This window comes from Lissotriton helveticus, chromosome 1_1 (assembly GCF_964261635.1).
Source record: "Lissotriton helveticus chromosome 1_1, aLisHel1.1, whole genome shotgun sequence".
In the NCBI taxonomy this organism is placed as follows: domain Eukaryota; kingdom Metazoa; phylum Chordata; class Amphibia; order Caudata; family Salamandridae; genus Lissotriton; species Lissotriton helveticus.
The window spans coordinates 1,680,622,995-1,680,648,261 of NC_136057.1; the positions used below are offsets into that span (position 1 = coordinate 1,680,622,995).

A 25,267-nucleotide genomic window follows, 5' to 3' on the forward strand; every position below is an offset into this window, starting at 1 on the left:
GGTGGCACACTGACTAAAATGGGGAGGAGGGAGGCCTTGAGATGTTTCAGGCTCTGTATGAAAGAAAGCACATTTTATCCCACCCTATGTAAATGCCCAGTTATTAAACCATTCTGGGTGCTATAACTTCCAAGTAGCAAGCAGTGTGTGAAAGGGAGATCCACCCCACACCCAAACTGTGTTTGCTTAACAAATGGGAGGTCACTGACTTAACCACTGTGGAGCAAACCTGGGCTACACTAGGATGACTTTTGCTAAACGAAACATAGCACAGAAGTGGTGTTCAGGAGAAATACCTACCCTGGAGAGATGGCAAAAAAATATTAATAAATGTATGATCGCTGAGAAAAGACATATACAAAAACAGAGGGTGTCCTGGAAAATGGAATAAAAAATGGGGAGTGGAATACACAGAAGAGAGATATGCATCTCCCCCACAAGAGAATTCAATAGGGGTGGGTGGGTAGAATTGGTTTGGGAATGTGATGATGACAGATTGTGAGCTGCTCTATCAAGCTCGAGACACAATACATTTATCACATTGTCAACTATGGCTCCGTATGAATCAAAGTTTTCTCTGTCTCACTGCTGTATGACTGAACAACTATTAATAAAAATAATTAATTTAAAAAAAAGTGATGGATGGAATGCCTGAATTAGTCCCAGTCACTGGCAAAGCTCGGACCACATCCAAATCCATTGTTTTTCTCCCACTATTCCACCTCAGTTTAAACCCAGCCATATGCAAATCAGTCTTAACCCTGATCCAATGGGAATAGTCCAGACATAACTGCCAGGCCATGTCCTCCCTGAACCAGAACACAAGCAACCCATAACTGTGATATCAGCAAACATTGGTTCAAGCACGCTTTGCAATAACACACTTATCTGCCATTGTAACCTTGAGTATGTTATGAGGCCTTTTGTCTTAGGATGATTCAATGCAATGTGGAGAGGAGGCTGCTAATAAGGTAATGTGAGATCTGCCACTCTATTACCTGATGGTTCCGCTACAGGACAGTTTTTAAATATACTGGCGGGTTACGAACATCAGCTCTTGGTGTGCAGAAACGCCTGCTTATGACAGTTTGACAGACGAAACAAACTTGTAAGGTGGAACAACAGCGTTATTTACAGTCAGGTGCTCTCTCTCCCATAGCCCCATCACCAGAACTCTTAGGACATCTCCAAGAGTGAAATTGCATCGGTTAGTCTTAACAGTACTGAAACAAGCTCACTGAGATTTGGGTCTGAAGGATGGGATTTGAGGAACAAGCAAGGACAGCAGATACGAGTAGGGTATGTAGTCTGGGAATAAGGGATTAGCATCTTAAATAGGTTACAGAGACCACAAACTCCTGGAGTTTTTAAAGATCAATGGGTTGGCACATACAACTGCATAATGAGCCCCGGAGCTGTGGAATCAGCAGCACATGGTACAGCTTCTGGATACCTCCCTAACCACATAAGTCTCCAACGCAATTACTCTGAAGCTGACACTCAGAGAAGCTGCCAAGTCCTAGATAGAGGCAGGCCCACTGCAGCTCTGCCTAAGAGTTCAAATGTCGTGGTGTAGTCTACAATAGAAGAATTGTAGCTTAGAAGCGTCTCACACAAGCCACAATCGCAGAGTTGGAACAACAGTATGTGAGCCATCCACTGAATGCCTATCTCAGAAATGTTGAAGTCAACCTATAATTCCACTCCCTGATCCTCTATTTGTTGGATTCTGCAGGGTCCAGGGTCTCCGGGATAATGCTATGGCGCACCAATTCTAACATTTCTATTAAGACCTATACACTCCGTGCGCCCACCTGCCAGACACACAGATCATTCAGTTTGTGACAGACTTGTCCCTCAAGACCTTATCGCTGGCCGATAGGGCAACACTGGATGAAGAATTCACTCCTGAAGAACTAACAGCTGCCCTAGGTGATGGGCAGTCTGGTAAGATGCCAGACCCAATTGGTTCATGAGTGAATTATCAAATTGTTAATGTACAAGCTAGGAGACCCGCTAATAGCAGCCTTCAAGGAGGCGGCTGGCAAAATCCTACTTCTACCCGACTTCCGCACGGCGGAGATTGTGGTGCTCCCCAAGCCGGGTAATCCCCCTGACCACTGCTCCTCCTATCACCCACTTTCTTTAATAAACACGGAAGCCAAGATCCTAGCTAAACCTCTAGCCAACCACTTGCTTAGGGTTACACCCTCCCTGGTCAATTGTGATCAGGCGGGTTTCACCCCAGACGTGCCACCAGGCATAACATTCTAGAGTATATAATGTGTTTGCCCTGGCCGACCGCCGGGATGGCCCAGCGGCGCTATGGCTGGCGGATAATGAAAAAGCGTTTGATTCTGTGTATTGGAGATACTTATTTGCACTCCTCCACCAGCCTCACTTTGGCCCCATGTTTCAAAAAATACGTCATGCTCCTTTACACAGATCTCACCTCCCATGTCCGAGTACTGCAATCTTACAATCATCAGACCCACCCCCATTGGACAGGGGTGTCCACTGTCCCTGCTGCTTTTTGGAGATTACCATAGAACTCTTGGCCGAGTGGCTTCATATGGATGCACAGGTCTGGGGGTTTGAGTGGGAGGGGGTGGACCTTTGGCTCGGCGCTAATGATGCTCTGATTTTCTTGACAATCAGAGACCTCTGCCCCTGTGTGCTCCAAATGAACAATTGTTACTTACCTGTAAACGGTGGTTCTCCAGTATTGGTGTCTTTCATAGATTCACATGCTTGAATATTCCCAGTCGTCGGATTGGGAGCCCCACGGTAAATAATTTGGCAATAAAAACCAACAATATATGTATATAGAAACATAATTACATACATTCTAAAACCATAAATACTTATAAGTACCAAGGATAGCAGTAACACATAGGAATACAATAGAAGAAAAAGCGCTTTCATAACATATCCAAGTCATTATGTTAGTCAAACTACAGCCAATCAGGCGCAAGCACCCCTCTAGAACCTTCTCCTCAGAGGCTCAGGCCCTCAGATTTTCGCAGCACCAGAGTGACAAAAAAGTCTAAGAGGAGAAGCAAGCCTCTGAGGGGAGGTGGGTGGCTCGCATGTGAATCTATGAAAGACACCAAAACTGGAGAACCACCGTTTACAGGTAAGTAACAATTGTTCTTCTCCAGTATTGGGGTGTCTTTCATAGATTCACATGCTTGAATAGAATAGTGAGCAGTAATAGCTGGCCGCAAGGCAAAAGAGCAGTGCATAAGCATACAAGGCAATGAAATCACAATGCCGCCAGACAGATAAATTACTCATGTAGGCGGAGGGAATGAAAGAGGCTCACCTTATTTAAAAAGATTACGAAGCACCGCTTGGCCCACTGCTGAATCAGCTTTGTTGATCGTCTCGAGGCAGTAGTGCTTTGTAAAAGTATGCCTGCTGGACCACGTGGCTGCTCGGACTATTTGGTTAAGCAGCACACCCGCAAACAGGGCAGTAGAGGAAGACATCGCCCTGGTGGAATGAGCCCAAACTGTAGATTGAAGAGGCTTGCCGGCCTTCTGATGACAAAATGAAATTGCTGAGGAAATCCAACGTGCAATAGTTGGCTTGGTAACAGAACACAAAACCAATTATGACCTAGGTCACAGGCACTCTTCTCTTAACCTGTTTAGAAATGATATCCACACGTTGCAGTCAATTACAACTTGGTAACACAACGCCCCTTGCGCATGCGTCCGTAAGCAACAAACAGTTGATCAGACTTACGAAAGGGCGCTGTCCTGTTGATGTAGAATTTAAGGCATCTTTTACCGTCCAATGAATGCAAACGTTGCTCCGCCGGAGATTGAGGATTAGCGAAAAAAGTCTTTAAGAACACTGGTTCATTGAGGTGAAAATCAGTCGGCACCTTAGGCATGAATGCGGGGTTGGTGCGAAGTACGACACAGTCCGATTTGAATTGAAGAAAAGGAGGCTGAATGGTAAAGGCATGGATATCACTCACGCAACGTGAGGTCAAGGCAAGAAGAAGGGCCACCTTCCAGGTCAAAAATTTCAAATCCGCTTTGTGAATGGGCTCAAAAGGTGCCTTCATCAATTGCGCCAAAACAACATTGAGATGCCAGGTAGGAGGACGACGCCGAATGGGCGGGAACATCCTGACTGAATAGTCCTTTGAAGAACTGTCGAATGACTCTGGAAGAGTAGAGAGAAGAAGAAGACCCATCCTGCCGGAAAAGAGAGATTGCCGCTAGGAAGACCTTCAAAGTGGAGTGGGAAAGTCCTGATTGAGCAAACTGCAGCAAGAACGGTAGAAGCTGAGCAGGAGAGGAGTGCACAGGATGGATGTTGGCAGAGGAACACCAGTGACAGAACCTTTTCCACTTTAGCTTGTAAGTCTTTACTGTGGACGGAGCTCTTGCATTGGCAAGAATGTCTCTCCATGCTGGTGAAATATTCAAGTGGGCAAATTCAAAGTGCTCAGGTTCCTGGCTGATAATTTGAGAGAGGAGGGGTCCGGTTGACAGATCTGACCCTTGTCCATTGTGAGGAGATCGCTCGAAGACGAAGGAGGATGGGTTTGCACTGTGAAAGAAGCAGCAGCTCCGAGAAACATGCTTGTCAAGGCCATCTGGGAGCAATCAGGAGAGTGTGGCACTGCTGTCTCCGCATTTTCCACAGCACTCGAGGAACCAGCGGAATCGGCAGAAAAGCGTAGGCGAATAGATTGCACCAGTCCATCAAAAGGGCATTCCCGCATGACCCTTGATGGGGAAGCCAACTTGCATAAGACGGGCATTTCCGGTACACAGGGCTCGCAAACAGATCCATGTTCGGGCGACCCCACAACCGAAAGATGGAGTCCAGAGTTGGCTGATGCAACTCCCACTCGTGGGTCGAGGACGCGGACCTGCTGAGGGAGTTCGCTAGGATGTTGGAGATGCATGGTAGGTGAACCGCTGTCAGGGTTATTTGGCGACGGAGCGCCCAGTCCCAGATGCTCTGTGCCAGCTGAGAAAGGAGCGGTGACTTGGTGCCGCCCTGTTTGTTCACATAGTGCATACTGGTGGTATTATCTGTTTGAATGAGCACAGATTCTCCCTGGAGCAGAAGATGGTTAAGACTTGAGCGCCAGGAAAATGGCCATGAGTTCCAGTCTGTTGCTGTGCCAGGTACGTTGAGACAGGGTCCACTTGCCCTTTATGGATAGCCCCTGAAGATGTGCGCTCCGGTCTTCCAGGGAGGCATCCGTGGTAAGGACGAGCTCCGGAGCGACGGTTAGGAAAGAAGTATCGGCGGCGATGTTTGACGGTTGAGCCCACCATAAGAGAGCGGACCTCATCCGAGCGGTCACCAGAACCAATCGTTGAAAGAGCCGGTGACCTGACGCCACTGCTTGTCCAATTCCTCCTGAATTGGGTGACTCTTGAGCCGGCAATTTGGGATCAGGGAGATGCAGGAGGACACCATCCCAAGAAAGGATTTCAATACACGAACTGAAACGGACCCTTTTGAACGGATTAGAGCCACTAGGCGTAAAATCCGCAGCTGACGCTCGTGAGACACAAATGCCTTCGCCAGCGAAGTATTCAGAGTGGCGCCAAGAAAAGTCCTGCAGGGAGCTGGATCGACCTGAGACTTCTTGGAGTTGATGGACAGACCGAGAGAGTGGAATAGAGTCAGACAGAATTGAGTGTCCAAAGACGCCTGGTGACTAGATTGCGACTTGATGAGACAGTCATCCAGGTAGGGAAAGATTTGAACGCCCTTCAAACGTAGATATGCCACCACCGGAGCCAGGACTTTTGTGAAGACGCGAGGGGCGGAGCGAAGGCTGAAAGGCAGAACCTTGAATTGAAAGTCTCTGCGCCCCACCCGAAAGCGTAAGTACTTCCGGTGTCTTGGAAGTATCGGGACATGGAAATAAGCGTCCTGGAGATCGATGGTGGTCATGAAATCGTCCTTCGAGAGAAGGCGGAGAATTTCCACAAGCGTGAGCATGCGGAAGGATTGGCACTTCGGGTACTTGTTTAAGGCTCGTATGTCGAGGATCGGACGCCATTCGCCGGACTTCTTGAGGACGAGGAAAAAACAGGAATAGAATCCCATCCTCTTCTGAGACTTGGGAACCACTTCGATGGCACCTTTCTGAATAATGAGTTGAATCTGTTGGAAAAGCTCCTTGAAGTGTGTCGGAGGCGGACCAGATGGAGGAGTGTTTGGAGGGAAATTGACAAACTCCAAAGCATGGCCCTTTGATACAATGTCCAGCACCCAACGGTCTGAGGTGATTGAAGACCAATTGGAAAAGAAGAGGGAGATTCAACCTCCAACTTTGAGCGGGGAAGGCAAGTCATTGCTTCTTAGAAGCGGAGCCTCTGCAGGAAGATTTTCTTCTGTAGGATTTTGAAGACTGCTGTCGACAGGACTGCTGTGACTGGGAGGAATACCTCTGATTTCCTGAGCCGTAGGAGCAGTACTGGTTGGATCCGCCGCAAAAAGAAGAGGAGGTGCCGCATCCACGTGCACCACGAAAAGGCTGTTTTGCGAAACTGCAAAGTGCCGAGGGCACGAGCCGTCTCGGTGTTCTTTTATATGGTCTGAAGTGCGTCATCCACATGCTGGCCAAAGAGCGATTCGCCATCATAGGGCATGTCAAGGATCTTCGCCTGAACCTCATGGCGAAAAGAGGTGGAACGAAGCCAGCCCTGACGACACAAAACAGCTTCCCCCGCAAGCTGACGAAAACCAGTGCATGCAATGTCCACAGAGCAGTCGATATAGATGACGCTCACTCTCCCTCCTGAAGAATTTTGAGAGCCTCTGCTCTGGAGGGCTCAGGAATGAGGTCGATAAAAGAAGACATATCAGACCACATTTGGCGGTCATAGCGCCCCAGAATGGCCAGAGAATTTGCAGCCCTCACAGTGGTATAAGCCATAGTGGAGAATTTTCTTCCAATGGCATCAATAAGAAGTCCCTCACGGTCGTATTGATGCAGGCTGCAGAACCCTGGGGCGCCCTATATTTCTTCCCCAAACGAGGAAGAAGCGCTGGGATAGAATTTGGCGTCTGCATCTGTTTGACGCCCTCATTCCAGATGAAGTCAATTATAGGCACTGCCCGGACCTGTTTAAATGGTTGACTCTTGAAGTCATAAAGAAAACAGTCCTCATCTTTCAGAACCATAGGGAGCTTGAAGCGCAGCGCCTCTCGTTCCATAAGTTGGTGAAAACCCGCTATATCCACAGGAGGGGAATCCCCTGGACCCGAAGGTGGCGGTGATGGGGTCTGGATTTGATAATCGTCCCAATCAGCCATGTTGCCATCATCATCATCAACTTCGCCGTCTTCCCGATCTGGGCGAACGTCATCATCCTCGTAAACAGTTGCATGAACCTGAATAGAGGTAGTAGGTGGTGCAGAAGACGCAGACGGCTCTGGCATTGCAGTAGAGGGCGGAGCCACTGTTGTTGCAGGCACTGTAGGATGAGGAGACCCCTGTTGAGAAGGTGGAAATCGCCTATTATAATCCTCCAGCATATATATTGTAGATTAGAAATGAGGGAGAGTGGTGTTTGCGCTGTGGGAACCTGAGCAGAAGGTTCCTCCTCATGGTAGTAAGGATCTTCCTGATGCTCGTCATAGTCCTGACATTTTATAACAAGTTCCGAAGGGCTTCGAGCTGCCCGGAATCTATCATCTACCTCCTCTTCAGAATCAGAGTCATGCTCCGAAGCAGTGGCAGAAAGAGGTGATGGAGGTTGAGAGTGACGTGGAATGGGAAGCTGATCCAAAGGTACATGCTGACGGTGGTGCAGAGGGTCAACAGCATGAGCCCCTGAACTTGATGATGAAAATGGCACCAGAGACAGTGATGCGAAAGAAGACGTCGACGACGATAACACCGTCGACGGGACAACAACTATCGACGAAGGTGCTGATGAAGCAGACGACGGCAAAACCACAGCAGTCGACGAAGCCGTCGCCAATGAAGCCATCGTCGACGGAGCTGGCGTCGACGAAGCCGCAGCCGCCGCCGACGGAGCCACCGCCGACGAACCAGTCGTCGATGGAGCCGTCGTTGACGGAGCAACCGCCGACGAAGAGACTTTTCACAGAAGGCGTCGACGAAGATTTTGATGTCGACGAGACTCCCTTCTTCAACGTCGACGAGGAGATTTGAATCGTCGACGAGACAGACTTGAAGCTTCCACACACCATCGTCGACACGGGCGTTGTCGATGACCCGCTAGCACAAGTCGTCGTCACTGTCGTCGTCAGAGAGGTAGAGACGGCAGATTTAGTCGTTGGAACGACCGTCGGCGGTCCCGTCGACGATTTTGCACGTTTTTTAAGGGAAACATGCGTAGAAGGAGCCGTGGACGCCTGAGAGTCAGATCTCGAGGGCGTAACAGGAAGAGGAGAAGACGCAGCAGGAGCCTACTGGAGCTCAAGTTTCTTCTTCTTCAGGAATGGAGATGGCATATCCTGCACACTGCTACATTTTGAGGTTGCTCTAGACCCAACTGACGCAAGACTTTCTGCATCAGAAAGAGGTGAATTCTTCTCCTTCAACCTCTGCAACCAAAGGAGGAGACGCCCCTCCCTGTCCTTAAGGGTCTTGGTGGAGAAAGTCCTGCAAATTTTACATTTGCCTACCTCATGCTCTGGATAGAGGCAATAAATACACTTCTTGTGAGGGTCCTCAGAGAAGAGCTTCCCACAAGAAGCACAAGGACGAAACAAAGACTTCTTACTTGAAGACATCTCAGAAAAACAGAAGAAATCCACAAGGAAGTTGAAAACTGAGCAGAGCTCAGGGAGAATCCCTTCACATGACGTGCGGTAGAAAATCTGAGGGCCTGAGCCTCCGAGGAGAAGGTTCTAGAGGGGTGCTTGCGCCCGATTGGCTGTAGTTTGGACTAACATAATGACTTGGATATGTTATGAAAGTGCTTTTTTCTTCTAATGTATTCCTATGTGTTACTGCTATCCTTGGTACTTATAAGTATTTATGGTTTTAGAATGTATGTAATTATGTTTCCATACACATATATTGTTGGTTTTTATTGCTAATTTCTTTACAGTGGGGCTCCCACTTCGTCGACGGGGAATATTCAAGCATGTGAATCTATGAAAGACACCCCAATACTGGAGAAACTCTGAATCTTCGGTAAGACTTCAGGTCTCTGTCAATAGGAACAGGTCTACCATCTTCCCATTCCTCTCCCACACCCCACACTCTCAGTGGATGGGCCACGGGCTTCCAGAGAGCCATGCACATTTTCAAATACTTGGGAGTTTGTCACCCCTGACCCTTCCCGGGCATGGGAGATGAATATTCAGTCGCTTCTGGATACACTGGCAACAGATGTCAAAACCTGGTCGGCTCTTCCTTTGTCCCTTCTTGGGCCGCTCAGCTATATTCAAGATGGTTTCCCTCCCCTGGGTCCTTTATCACCTTCGAAACTACCCATTCCCCTGCCACAGACCTTTTTCCGTACAGTGTATTCCATGTTACAAAGTTTCCTAGTTTTCACTAAATGTTTTAAATCCACATATGATGGGGGGAAAGGTTGGGGGGGGAGAGGGGGGGTAATCGACACAGCCAACATTCAGTCCTATTATTGAGCGTCCCACCTAATAATTATTAATGAATGGTGGTTTGATACCCAGGAAGACCCTGCTTTTCGATCGGAGGTTACGGAGGGCAGCTCTTTAAAATCGTAAGCCAGTCTCCAAAAAATTGTAATCTTCATCGCAGTCAGTTTTACCGCTATCTACTGCTGCGCCACGGCTTAACATCACACATTCACGGGTTGGAGGCCCTCCCTGGCTATAGCCACCTCAAAACTGAATTACTACTGGGGGAAACGGATACACATAAATTAACTCTGATATATTGGCTCCTAATCAATCACATGCCGGACTCATTTGCTACATGGTGTACAGCCTGGGAGTGGGAATCGGGGCCTTGGCAGATGAGAACTGGACAGAGGCTAGGGCATCCCCAAGATGTCCAGCCATTGCATCCCAACTGCGGCTCATGTAGCTGAAGAAAATAAGTTACTTGCATGTAACTTTAGTTCTCCAGTATTGGAATCTTTCATAGATTCACATGTGAATAAGAGAGTAAGTAAGGAAAAAACTGAGCAGAGTTCAGTGGAGACTCCCTAGCACAATGTGCGGTAGAAAATATGAAAGTCTAAGGTTCTATCAGGAGGGTTCTAGAAGGTGGGGTGTTCTGATTGGCTAAGGACTTCTTTTGGTCTCTTTTACAAAAAAAAGAGATGGATATGTTCCAAAACTGAAATGGGCCTAGGCCTATTTTTCCAGTTTGTGCTAGCTTTGCATTGCTGTTTGGAAATACCGGGGACTCCAATCCCAACGACGGGGAATGATTTGAGCATGTGAATCTATGAAAGTTCCAATACTGGAGTAAATACCTCCATCCCACATACTCCACATGTCACAGACTCTGGGTAATGGGAAGACACACCTCTCCCTTGTTTCTGATCTACATTGTTGGTGGGCACCTTCCTGCACACTGTGTGGGAATGTGCTGCAATACAAACATACTGGACTCGAATTCTGGCATGTCTGGGCCAAGTCTTGGGACGGCCCATTCCACAAGATCCTAGGTTGATTCTCCTCCATATCTCAGTAGATTTCAAGGACGACCTATACACAATCACCTTCCTCTGGCTCAGCCTAGCTATAACTAAAAGGGATATTGCTTACCACTAGAAGGAATCCGGACCGTTCCCAATCGCAGAATGAAAGCAGGGCCTGGACTGGCACCGTAACAGAAATAGGCAGGTATACGAAGCCTGGGGATGCCCTCTAAAATATGTTAAAATCTGACAGCGAGGGGCTGACTAAAGAGGGATCTCCAGTGCGCAGCTCAAGGATAGAAGATCTGGACTTGATACACAAGTTCAGACTTATGGTGGTCCGAAACACTGAATGGCCTATGGCATTATTTTGGGTCCTACCTACCTGGGTGTTCTGTAGACGTCTGGGCTGTCGGTGGGCGGGTGGGTGAGGATTAGGTAAAAAGAATTGTGCCTTGTTATTATAGGTTTACCACGTTGTATGGTGTTGCATTGTTTGTTTGATGGTGAAATCATATTAGAAACTCAATAAAATGTGTTTTTTAAAAAGTCAACTTGTATTGATTGCTCTTACTTGATGGTAATGGGAGAGAATACTGTGAATGTCTGCAACATCTTCACTCGAGATCTCTTTTATGGCTAGTGTCTTATCATAAGATAGAAGGAAGCGGCCATCTTGTGATTCACTCTCGCTGTAAGGTGGGCTGCGGGTAAGGGAGACCTGAAAAGGGAGAGAGTTTATTTACAAAAGGAAAAGCATGCAACAAAAAGAATTAACACCAAATGGCTGAAAAAGCAACACAGATTAACTGGCCACAATGGGGAAAGTTTAGCATCAACCAGAACAAAGAATACAACAGACAATGTAATGCCACATGCTTTTGGTGCATCTTTGACAGGAAGCTCTTGTTGCCCGGTTTTACCATGAAAACGAGCAGCGTGTTGAGGGACAGTGAAAACGTACTGGGTTGATGCGTGTTGCAATCCTAGTTCTGCATCATAGGTATTCTCACTGAAGTCATGAATGTAGAATCGTCCCCCCTAGCTGCGGGGACCCTGGAACACTTCTTTATAAATATTTTCTTCTGACGTTGGAAGTAGCCACCCCAGTGATGAACAGTCTGGCGACACCTCCATGAGTCTGCAAAAACCTATCTTTAACTGCATTTTATCTATAGAAAACTGCAGCAAAACACATACACACATACGAGAAGTTTTATATAGCGTGAACATGCCCCATATCAAGGTATCAGAGTTCTGTACATATAGCAGTATAAATAAGTTAAAAGAAAAAGTAAGGGGAATTACCTGTTTAATACCGCAGACAAAGCAATAAACCTGCACTGCAGGAAGTCACACAGCCAGGCCGTGAACTAAATTCAATCAGATATTTTACTGAATGCGAATAGACCTATGGCCCACAAAAGTGCTCAGTGAGATGCTACTGACCTAACCAAAGGCTCCTCTTAATGGATGACACGGGTCACAACTAGGCCTGCCATTACCTCGTTTGCACTACAATGAGGACCATTTCTACACAGATTCGATTTTTGTTTTAAATATATTTACGAGTCACTGCAAAGCACAGCTACGTGTATGTACGAGGTGTAAATGACTTTTGTAGCATGCAATCTCTGAGGCAGTACACTTTATTTCTCATACCACTTTTGCTTCACTGTGGTAATAAACTGGAATTGGATCCTTGCATTCTAGTAATGTCAAAGTGTGTTTATTACTACATTGTGCCAAAATAATGCACGGGCAACATTTACTATCACTGTCATGTCTCAACATTAGTTTACACACAACACTGCTCACTCTTGCCAGTTACATTATCATACCACTTAGTCATCGCAAAACAATCAGTTCACAGTATGAAACATTAGTCGTACAATATGCGCCACTCAACTCAATTACTGCACTACATATTTGCCCACAGCCACTCCTACCTCAATACAGTTTTTGGGAACGTAACTCTGCAGTGTCACTTACTCACACATGCATCACTCACCTGCCACTCAAAACTCCTCAGTTGTAAATATCAATCTATTTTATTTATTTGGAGTTTGATATATAGCGCGAACATGACCCGTTAGGGTATCAGAGCGCTTTACAAGGAAAGGTATGTTACATACATGAAGGCATGGGCAAAGTACAGGGATGGGGGATAAGGAAAAGTCAATGGTGGGACAAAGCCGTGGCTATTTACAAGAGTCAATACAGTTCTAAAATAACTGGTCCACAAGTCCCATTCACTGCCAGCAGTTCACACCAGACACACTCACTCAGCTGCATGCACCTGCTCAGCCATCCACAGACCTATCCTCTTATAGCACAAATTGCATAACTTACATTATTCACTCATTCACGGTGTAGTTCACCCCTTCTACCAGTCATTCACTCACCACACTACGTGGTCTCACTCAACACCACTCAAGGCACCTGCAAAAATAGACACTTATAACAACAAACTGATAACGTAACCCACAACCCTGAATTGTTTACACCATTCACTCACCATAATTTACAGACAGCACTCTGTTACAATACCAAACACACAGAGCAGATGCAATAACACTCACCGACGTAATCACCCCTTCACTCGCTCCCACATATTCATCTGCATGCAACACTGGTCATTCTCTGAGCAAACCATGATTCAACACACACACAAACAGCACCACTTACACCGCCAGTCAATCGTCCTCAGATCATAACTTTACTTTCATTAAGTTGATCCTGAAATAATGGAATATTCTCATTGATATGCGTCGAATGTGAATTGTTACTGAAATAAGACAATGTCGATAAGGGATGTTTATAATGGAAATTGGAACTGAATATGATAGGACTGCTGCAGATACTATGTATACCATGTGAACCACGATGTTAGATTAATCATTGAAATGTCAATAAAGATTCTTTAAAAAAACGTTACTTTCAATACTAATCACTCAGTCATATCTCACCCACAGCTACATGCAACCCATTCCAATCTTATACAGCACAACCCTGCTGCTCGCTTCTCAAACTTGCTATCGCTGAGAACACTTACCTCAGCTACTTGCGCTGTTCATTCACTACGTCAGTTCCTGAAGCAGCCCACCTCAACCGAAGCACAGCAGTTTACAGCTCTAACCCACAGCCATTCGTTAACACCTGTCCCATATATCCTCTCAAACACCTGTAATGTTCTCCATGGACAATCGCAACACCCCTCACTCACAAAACCCTTTTCACAATACTCTAAACACCCTCTTCTGTTTGGTAATACTTATAGCACTGATATGTACATTATCTACACCATTCACTCACACTAGCAAGAAACAAAAACGGTTGCATTTGACACCTGCGCAAACAAATTCTTCTGTCGCCCACTCAGAACATAACTCAACTCTATACCTTCTTGACTTCACTTGTACACACCATATACTCATCCATAGCCATTTACCCCTCACATTAACATCCATTCACAGCACACCTGCCACTTCATGCACCCATCACTCATCAAAAATTACTACTCACCACCACAACACCAATCACCCACAGCTGACACTAACCTTTAACAATATCCCTAAAGCCCACCACCATTCAACTGCAGTATCCTACCTGGCCACTCACAATATGGCAGAAGCTCATTTATTGGCCTTAGCCACACTTCATCACCACATGCAAGCGGTATTCGTAGGTGGTGGCAGCTCCTACGGGACCCGCTTGAGCGCTGGGGGAAGACTGCGAGGCACTCTGGATGTGATTACTTTGTACTCTTCTGTTCCCTGTCTGATCGCCACTTGCTCTTTATTATTCCAAATCAATTTCACTTTTTAAAATACTTTTAACCTTTTTTATTGTGGCTCCTGGGCAGCCTTACGATCTTTTCACTCACCTGTGTTGGGAGGTGTGCTCCCCCTGCCGGTCCACCGCGGCTGCTGTGCCGTTTGAGTGGAGGGCAGGGCGCCATCTTTGGTGAGTCCCGGATCCCAGGCGGACCGCAGGCAGCGGTCTAGCTGGAGGAGGGGCTAGGGTATATATTGCACATGGCCTTCCGGACGCGCAGCGGGCGCGCCAAAGGCAAGCCCGTCTGCACCCATCCGCGCCCCGGAAGTGTCCAGCGCCAGCCACGCTGGTCGAATTGTGTCCGATCGGGCCAACTGGAATATCTATTCACGAAATGATCTACTAAAACTGAAGGGCGCATGTTGTGATGGGGGCAGGCAGTGGGATGTCCTTGATAACCTTTTTAGGACATGCCCGGTCTGCAAATTCTGTTTTAACAACCACCTGCCCAATCCCTCTCCCTCGGAGTCAGGCAAACCTAGGATTTTGGCAGCACTCATCAACGCACGCTCGATTGTCAAACATGCGTCTGACATTTTTTAGCTTTTATCGGATACCAAGTTGGACGCTCTTTTCATCACGGAAACTTGGCTTAATGAGTCCTGTGCTCCTGTAGTGGAGTTCTCTATTCCTAGGGGCTACAAAATTGCCAAGGGTGATCAGGGATCCGGGAGAGGGGTGGGACGGCGGTTGTGTTAAGAGATTCATGGTCCTTCACTAGTGAAGTAATTGGTGATTGGGCGGAGGAGACCCTGAATTTTACTTTCACCCTCTCACCTCATTTTACACTGGGTGGGACTCTGGTCTATCGTCCACCGGGTCGCCGCGGAGCTTTCCTTAGGGCATTTGACGATATTATTGCACGTGCCCTCTGCTACCCCAAATTTCTCCTCTTAGGGGATTTTAACATCCATCTGGATACCCCGGCCGCTTCCGAAGTCAGGGTTCTCCTGGATTCCCTAGGCCTAGCACAGCTGACACAACATGTGATGTTGCCATCCCATGTGGGCGGCCACCTCATTGACTTGGTCTGTTCCAACTTCCCTATCCAAGTCAATGATCCGGAGCCGGTAACGTGGTCTGACCATCACCTAATCAGGTTCTCCTGGTCGCCTGGCAGGACCTTCAGAAGTCCCCTCTTACCTCCTGATCCACTCGCCAGGAAGATTAATCTCCTATCCTTCTCTATGGCCCTACGCCAGTCCCGTCCGACTCCTGCTACGGACCTAAAAGGGGCGGTGGTCAATTTTGATCACTGGATCAGCCTGGGGGTCTGCGCCAGCTCCAAAGCAAACAGTGGCCGCAATCGGGGCTCTCTCCCCTCGCAGCCCTGGTATTCCACTAAGCTCAGGGACATGAAATTGGAGTGCAAGAAGCTGGAGCAATGTTGGCGCCAGAATTATTGCATGTCCGCTAAGATGACCCTGCCCTTAGCATAGAGAGTAGTATATGGCCATTAGGCAAGCCAAAAGTGACTACTTTGCCGGGAGAATTGCGCTGGCTCGGAACAATAATAGGGAAATCTTTGCTATTGTCTGGAGTTTTTTACCTCCTTGTGCAGCACAGAGATCGCTACCGGTCTACCAACAATGGTGTGAGGACCTTTCCACCTTTTTTGTAGACAAGATACTAAAGATCCAGGATAGTGTTGGTTCACATCTCAGAATTGAGGAGACCCCTTCCTCGGGGACCCCCCACATCCCGTGTGCGGTCTCCGCTAGCCTTACACCATTTCTGCCCGCTTCCGAGTCAGACATTCTGGCCATTCTTAGCTCTCCTAAGTCTGGCTACCCCTCTGACCCCTGTCCGGCTCGTGTACTAGCCGGCGTAGCCGAGGAGGTTTGCCCAATGGTAGTAGACATTGTCAATCTTTCTCTTCAGACGGCTGTGGTGCCGGTCCAATGGAAACGGGCTAAACTGCTACCCCTTCTGAAGTAACCCTCACTGGACCCTTTGGTCCTTGCTAACTACTGTCCTATTTCGCTGTTAGCAGCCTTGGCCAAAGTCTGCGAGAAGGTGGCCTTTCGGCAGCTGGAGACGTTTGTGGAAGCATCTGGTGCTCTGCATCCTGCTCAGTCGGGGTTTCGGTTTGCCTATAGCACGGAGACTGCTCTGGTGGAAATGTCGGAGGCTATCAGAGAGTGTCTTGATGGGGGCGGCAGGGCAGCCCTGATTTTACTCGACCTCTCTGCCGCCTTCGACACAGTGCCCCACCAGCTGCTCCTGGCCAGGCTTTCTGCTAGCGGAATTTCGGGCCTGGTCTGGGAATGTGTGAAATCCTTTTTGGATTCCCGCTCACAGCAGGTTTGCATGGCTCCATGTGCTTCCACCGTCACGAACCTTGCAACGGGGGTTCCGCAGGGCTCCACTTTAAGTCCCCTGCTTTTTAAAAGTTATAGCGTATGCTGACGATACTCAGCTGCTATTTACTTGGAGGCGCTCGGACCTGGCCACTGATGCTGCTCAGACGTACCTAGCATCAGTATTTCGCTGGCTGGCCTAAGCCTCTCTTAAATGTAATGAGGATAAATCGGAGGTCCTCCTGTACGATCAGTTTCCTTTAGATTTCAGACACTGCCTATGGGCTCCAAACTTCCCTAGCCCGCGGTCCAAGGGTGGACCTGCAAGAAATCTGGGGGTTTAGTTCAGCGAGGACCTGCGGTTTGCTGACCATGTAAAGAAACTGACGGGAGTCAGCTTTGGTACCCTCAAGGCACTCAGGAAAATCATCCCATTGCTTCCGAGAGTGGCCAAAGAGACTATCGACCGGGCCCTGATTTTGTTGAGGCTGGACTATGCCAATGCTTTGTTCATAGCGGTACAAAACGGGACGGAGCATCTGAACCGATCAAACAATTCTTTGTTCATAGGCATGCGCAAACTTCAAATTATACAGAATGCCGCAGCAAGAATCCTCCTAAACGCCTCATGGAGATCCAGCGCTCGACAATATCTACGAGAACTACACTGGCTCTTGGTGGCCCAGCGAGTGCAGTTTAAAGCAATTACCCTGGCTCACCAGGCCCTTCACGGTGCCGGTCCCACTTATCTCAGGAAGCGGTTTGCTTTCTATGTGCCGAACCGTCCTCAATGATCTGCCTCTTTCCGCCGGATGATCACCCCGCGTTTCCGCAGAGTTCGCTTGGGAGGACAGTCACTTTCTGTTAAAACGGCTGAGGCCTGGAATGCGCTCTCTCCAAATCTTCAACTCATACAAGAGTTCCAACACTTCAAAAAACACCTAAAAACACATCTGTTCAGTCAGGCCATCTAATCTGTCTTCCGCCTCTGCCCCAGTCAAACTTCCGCACCAGGACACTCGAGAGTTTTAGTGCGCGTTACAAATCCCCTATAACTATGCATTGACTGCCCTCAGAACAAAACCTCCACCTGAGGTATTATCAACTACTCCTACAATCGTTCATTTACATCTGTCTCTCTACTACCAATAAGTAGGAGTCACAGACCATAATTTGAGTGTAGATGATAGGCAGGATTAAAAGGAGTGAAGTAGTGGCATTGCAGGGTAGGTCGTTCTCACTGCTGTATACAAGCACAGTGTTGTGATTAGAGGGCAAGTTCTTCTCGTTGGAGTCTGTAGCTGTTCAGGGAGGAGACAAGAATGCATGGACTAAGCAAGCATATTGTAAGTTGTTGAGTGTGGATGCTGTTTGAATGTGATGATGTAACAAGTGTTAGGGTCTTCGTGCTGTGTATAGCCTGGGAGTTGATTACAGTTGGATGGAGAATGGGACCCTAACCTAACCTATCAGGGTAGAGCTGCAGCTGAAAGGCTTAACGTAAAATTAATAACTACATTGAACAACAATTTAGTGTTAAGTTGTATCAGGAAGAGTGGCAATTATAGGCTCTCTTGAATTAATCATGCAGTCATCCAGCAGTAACAAAAACGTATCCTGCAGTCCTCATAGAAGGTCTTGGTTAAGTTTTGATGGTAAGCAGGGAAACTCCCAAATCCTGGACCCTCTCGTTTAAAACGCTCAGAAAAAGTGCACCCAAGATCCTGCTGCAAGATTACTTGCCTGTCTATACAGTTATGGACAATCTCTTGGGATGAGCCGTCGGGGACAGGGCTATTAATGGTTTCTCAGAATCAAACTCACACAGCCTGTTTCAGGACATCTAATTGGCTGCCATCAACCAATCAAAACAGGCCTCTGTTGTTAAACCCTTCCAATTGGCTACTGGGAACTCTTAAAATAAAAGTGTAGCCCTGCCTTCCCAGACCAATTTGTGGTACAGGGAACTGCGGGCAACCTGACAAGTGCTTTTCCATGGGCAAGGAACCAACTCTTCTTTCTAGTTCACCTGCAATGCAGCTCAAGGTTTTTTCTGTAGCCACGATCCACTGTGCAATGAAATGTTAGAAGCTAAGTTTTTTCACATTTACATATAGCAAAAGTGTTCAACTAGTGCTACTCATGAGATCACCTTGAAGTAACAGACTCATCTTTAAGTCTGTATTGGATCCTTTCTTTCTTTTTTCTTTCACAACTCAGTTTTATTGTTGAAAGCCGATACAGATCCAACGTCATATTGAGCGCCAGCAAAAGAGAATGACAAGCAACATTGAATTCAACATTTTCCATAATAAAATATCCGTGTTGGTGTAAAAAACACATTACAGAGAAAGGAGAAAATAAAATTTTAACAAACAGTTTTGCCATAACAATATTGTTGGAGGCCTTCAATGATCCAAGACATGTAGGTCAATGCAATTTAATACATACATATATTAGGTCAACATCCATAGCAAGGCAAAATACCATTAACCCAACAATTCTTTGATAACAGAGACCGAAGGAGGAGGATCTAAGTCTAGTCCCCTGTAATCCGCCTACTGCTTCCATATCTTATAGTGTTTCTGGGGGCACCCTCTTGCTGCAAAAAATGGGACTTCTAGACTCATACAAATGTCGAGTCCTTTCTTCCAGGTCGCAACTAATGTCGGAGACTCACACTTCCACACCCTAGACACATTGCGAGGCCGAGAAACATTAAGTGGCGCATATATCTATTGTCACCTATTCCCTCAATTATATGGAGCATGAATAGTCGGGGTGTGGGTTGAATGTCCCAACCGAGGACCTCCGAAAGGCATGCAGGGTATCGGATCCTTTAGGAGTAAAAAAAGACACACCCATGAGTTATCAGGGCATGTTACTAAAACTTTACTACGTGACATGTGCATATATGTTTATGTCTGCATGCATATCACTACATATTTGGATGTGAAGGCACATGTATATGTTTATTTCATTTGTTTAATAAAATCCATTCCATAACCTTTGTGTAATCACCTCTATCACTCATATCAAAGATTTTTGACTACTATGATATCCCAAACATTCTTTTCAAACGTCCCCGTCCTTTTAGCCAATTGGCCCAACTAACATGAGCACATGTCCACTATCCCCAATATCAACTTCTAGCTTCCTTTTCCTAATCCATGCCCAAAATTCTATCCCTACTTCAAGCAATGCTAAACACACAGGAACTGAAGAGCACACACTTACCAAAACTAACTAACAAGGACTAGAGAAAGCCAATAATAATAATGTACTATCTAACTTTAACTCTAATCTTGGGTTCCAGAATAGCATGATACTTGCCGCAAATCACTAAAATTCCTCGTGAGGGATAGTAAACACTTGAAAACACAATTTACAATTACAAAAGGTACCTGGTTCAAACCTATGAAGAACACCTGACAGGCTGAAATGTATAGACCCCCACGTTCTACACAAAGACAAGACATGTTTATTGTTGCCCAGTTCAATGGCGCTCATGTTATCTACCTTGGAAGGTTGAAACAATTAATGAACCTGCAACCATGAGGTCAAACACGAATATCTTGAGAGGATACATTATTGCACCAAACCAACAGACATAGCTGAGATACTAATAAAAAACAAGCAGAAGCCATCATCCGAAAAGAGCATAGGCTTATAGGCATAAATAACAGTGGTAGGAGGGTGCTCACCATTATTGACATACCTGATAATCAATATCATCAATACCAAAACGTTCCCGAAGATTCCTGAATACCTGAGGGCAGTACTCCTTGAACTTAAAGTGGCTAGGCAAGTTCTCACTGCAGAAAGAAAGCAACAAAATTAGTGGCCACAGTAAAATAAAAAGATTGAAATGTCCACATTGGCTACATGCAAGGACCACTTTGGAATCAGTTTCTTTAGCAGGGCTAAATAAGGATTAGTTTCTTACCTTTAAATCCAGTTCTCTTGTAGGGGAATCTCCATTAAAGTCATAAGCGTTTGAATTGTCCCACCACCCACTTATGGGAGTCCCGGAGCACTTCTTCATAGAATATTTTCGTAAGTGTAGACTTTCGCCTTTCTTCAGGACGGCTTCCAAAACACTTAAAGAACATAATGTGCAGCCTAGAAAACAGGCTACATTGGAGAAATACTTCGGTTTGTACTTACAAAAGGGTTAAAATACCCCTGAATACATATAATTTTGAAGTTAAAATTTCATAAAACAGCTTAAATCTTTTGCAAACCCTTTTTTGTAAAGGTAGAAGATGATGGGTAGCAGGACACTGTAGCCCCATAGGCTGCCACTATGTGAGATTTAAACAGTGTCTGCGCCTTTAAGGACTCAAAGACCACCAGTATACCATCATGCCTAGCAGGTGGCAGTTGCCTCAGTTCTTTTTGAAAGAATGAGCTAGTCATAGGCAAACCAATTATATCCTCTGTTATATTCACCGGGGAGGCAGCTGGGTCACTTATGACTTCAATGGAGAGTCCCCTACAAGAGAACGGGAGTTACAAGAAACAAACAAATCCTTCTCTCATAGGAGATCTCCATTAGTAATAAGCATTTGAATAGAATAGTAAGCCCATCACCATCAAAAGCAGTGGAAACAATATAGGAATGACAATGGGCTCGAATTAAGAAAACAAATTCTGATGGAAGCTCTAACTACTTTAGAGTCTGCTCGAACATCCAAATACAAATTATAATGCTTGGTAATGTGTGAACAGAACTCCACGTAGCCGCTTTGCAGATCTCTGCTATTTGGACAGGTCTCATCAAAGTGGCTGTAGCTGCTTTGCTTCTGGTAGAGTATTCCTTAGGTCTAGCTAATAAGGTCTTCTAGGCTTTTTGGGCATAAGAGAATGCAAGACACAATCCATTGTGAGATGGATTGTTTGGAAGTGGCTAAACCTGTACGGACCAGGTCATATTTTTTGAAAAAATTGGTCCGATCTACATATGGCACGAGTCTTGTCTAGATAAAACTTCAAGGCCAGCCTCACATCCAGGGAACGAAGAGTTCTTTCAGCTGGATTTGATGGGTGATGAGAGTACATTAGCAATGAATTTGTACGATTGAAATGAAAGTCCGAAACTACCTTTGGGACGAATTTAGGTTGGGTCCTCATAACTATTTTGTTAGAGTGGAAGACACCGTAGGGCTCATGAGAGCATAACGCCTGAATTTTGCTAATCCTACGAGCTGATGTAATTGCTACGAGGAAAGCTGCTTTACACAAGAAATGCTGTAGGGATGCCTGATGAAAAGGTTCAAAAGTGACCTGCATGAGACATGAAAGGACCATGTTAAGCTCCCAGGGAGGGGATGGATGCCCAATAGAAAGGAAAACCTTCTTTAGCCATACAAGAAAGTCCTTAATCACTGGAAGTTTGAAAAAAAGAGGTTTGTGAAGGACATTTTCTGTAGGCAGCGAGAGCAGTCAAGTGGACTTGTATGGGGGAGAAATGCAAGCCAGATTTTGCCAAATGGAGAAGATAGGGAAGAATGGCATCTTCCTGGCAAATAGTAGGGCATACGTTCTTGGAGAAACACCAAATGCAAAATCTCTTTCAATTGAAGTCCTATGCTTCACAGGTCCACAGCAGTTTAGACTCCTTGAGGATGTCCATGCAGGCTTGTGGGAGATTCAAATGCCCATACTGCACTAGTTCAGGAGCCTGCTGCCCAACTCAAAGAGAAGAGATTGGGGTGAACCATCTGGCCTCCAAACTTCGTTAGCCAGTATGGTCGGTAAGGCAGCTTTAGATGCAGACGCTGTGACCGGTGAAGGAGGTCTGTGACCTACCATTGATAGATATGGTCACTCAGGGGCAATCAGGAATAGTCAGGCTCTCAATTGGGAAAGCTTGAGGAGGACTGCCAGGATCAGAGGGATTGTTGGAAAGGCAAAAATAAATTTGCCTTACCAGTCGATCCATAGGGCATTCCCCAGAGTCCCAGGTTGGAAGTACCCAAAGGCAAAGTCTTGGCATTTTTTTGTTTTCTGTGGTGGCAAACAAGTTAATGTGCGGCCAGCGCCACAGCTGAAAGATGTCTTGCACAACGTCATTTTGAAGGAGCCATTTGTGATTTTCCTGCCGAACCCTGCTGAGAGAGTCTGCCTGCACATTTTGCACACCTGGGAGATGAGCTGCTGTGATTTTCAGGGTCCTGGCTACGAGACAATTTCAAATTGATTGGGCTTTATGGGATAATGGTCTGGACTGCGCCCCCCTGCTTGTTGAGGTAATACATGTTGGTCATATTGTCTGTCAGAACAAGCAGTGACTGGGTCTTGAATGACTGGGGAAACACTTTCAGCGCAAGGTGTACGGTCCGGAGCTCAAGGAGACTTAGGACATGTCATCTCCTTCAGAGACCATATGCCTTGAATTTGGAGATAATCCATGTGGGCTCCCCACCCCTGTAACAATGCATCCTTTACTATGGTTTGAGAGGGAGCCTGTTGGTGGAAAGGCATCCTGTGAAGGAGATTGGTGAAAGAACAGCAGAATGTCAGGGACTGCTTCACATAAAAGAGGAGAATGATTTGGTCTTACCAGTGGCCTGGTCCTTGAGACATTCCTGTAGGGGACGCGTGTGGAGGTGTGCATTCGGAGTGAGGAAAATACATGTGGCTATGAAGCCAAGAAGAGATGAAACTGACCTCACTGTGGGATAAGAGGCTTTCAATAGAGAGTACAATTTCTGCTGGATCAATGAAAGTCTCTCCTTCCAAGGACACAGTTGCTTGTCGTGTGTCAATGTTGGCCCTTAAGTATTGCAGAGTCTGAACCGGGCTGGAGATTGACTTGCCGTGGTTGAAGACCCAACCGTTGAAGGACACTGTATGTACAGCTAAAATGTTGCTGGGCTTCCTGTGAAGTTGATGCCTCGATCAACCAATCATCTAGATAGTTATAGAATAATATTCAGAACCTCCTGAGATAAGCAGCAACTACTGCCATGCACCTCGAGAACATTCTAGGAGCTGACTGGAGGTTGAATGGAAGGACCTGGTATTGGTCCTGTACCACTACAAACCACAGGAACTTGCAATGTTTCTTGGTGATGGGCTCATTAAAATACGCGCCTTGGAGGTCTATGGAGCAGAGCCTATCCCACCGGTATAGTTTGGGATAGATCTGATGCAATGCCAGCATCCGAAACCTTTCTTGCCAAATCCATTTGCTGGCTACTTTTAAAGTCGAAAATTAATCCTTCTCTTTTTTTCTTCACCAGAAAATATCTGGAGTAGAGGACTCTATCTCATTTTTTGTGGGGGACCACCTCCACTGCACGCTTCTGTAGCACAATGTTGACTTCTTCCAGAAGCATATTCAGATGATGGCTGGGTGGTTTTGGCAGTATTGTAGGAGGAGGGGTGAATCTGAGAGAATAGCCATTTGAACAATATTCTGAACCCAGGAGTCATTTGTGATATTTTTTACACTCTGCCACGAAGTGCATGATGCTTCCCCCTACCGGAGTAGGTAACAAAAGAGAGGGAAGAAGATTCAATATTTAGCGCTAGTTGTGGGTTTACCCCCTTAGGCAGACTGTTGGGAAGAGTGCCCACAAGATTGTCATTGCTGCTGTTGTTGAGGTTGTTGACAACTTTGGTACCAATGAGGGGTTTGAACCCTCTGAGGCGGAGCCAGGAATGCTGCCTTTAGGTAATGCCATGACAATATTCATGTGCTGCTAACAGGGAGGAGGAGTCTGCTGCGGCGCTGATGACTTAGTTGGACACTATGAGGCCTTCGTTCACAATCTCCAGGAAGTCTTCCCTTTTGTCCCATGGAAGGCAGTCTGCAAACTGCTTCATAGAGTCCCAGAGTGGTCTATCATATCTACTCAGGAGGGCAGTAGCACTGGCCACTTTCATCTTAGGTGCAGCCGTGTTACAAACTTTGCAACCCGCGGAGTCAAATTAATTTTTTTTCCTTATCAGGAGGGACTGAAGAAGCAGGGGTGGTAGCATGATACTTCGTGGTCGCCAGAATGACCACCAATTCAGGAGGTGGATCCGATCTGAGAAAAAGAGGATTTTGCTCAGGAGGTCTATACTTTTTCGGTAGCAGTGAAGGAGCCGTTTTGATTAAGGCTGGAGTCAGAAACAATTCCATCGCTGGTTCCAAAAGACTGGGAACGAATAGAAGCAGATGTCTTGAAGCTGACCGCTGGTGTAGAGTTTCAAAGCTAACAGATGTGATAGGAATGGGGACTGACATCTGAATATTTAGTTTTGCAGCAGCTCTCACCAGAATCTCCTGGAATGTGGTATTGTCATCCACCGGAGAGATGCAAGGCGGTGGAGAATCAGACAGTGTTGGTAAATATCGTCCAGTTGATGTAGAAAAAGATGCTGTGTGCTTTGATCGACATCTGGATGATGTACGTGTCCTGGACCATGATCAATGGCTATGATGGCGAGAGAGTTTAGAAAGATGAATGCGTTGGATGACGCCTGGGATGACGTGTTCTGGAGCACAATCTAGGACTTGGCGGTGGTACAGGAGGC

The 25,267-nt window shown here is 46.4% G+C and overlaps 1 protein-coding gene across 1 annotated transcript in view; it reads right to left on the reverse strand.

Annotated features, from left to right (window-relative positions):
- PIP4K2C (phosphatidylinositol-5-phosphate 4-kinase type 2 gamma) overlaps positions 1-25,267 on the reverse strand; it is a 400,711-nt gene that overhangs the window by 247,680 nt on the left and 127,764 nt on the right. Inside the window, exons 3-4 of the mRNA XM_078688969.1 lie at positions 20,457-20,553; positions 11,176-11,322 (exon numbers count right to left, since the gene is read on the reverse strand). Coding sequence (XP_078545095.1) covers positions 11,176-11,322; positions 20,457-20,553 — 244 coding nt within the window. The remainder of the gene's footprint in view (positions 1-11,175; positions 11,323-20,456; positions 20,554-25,267) is intronic.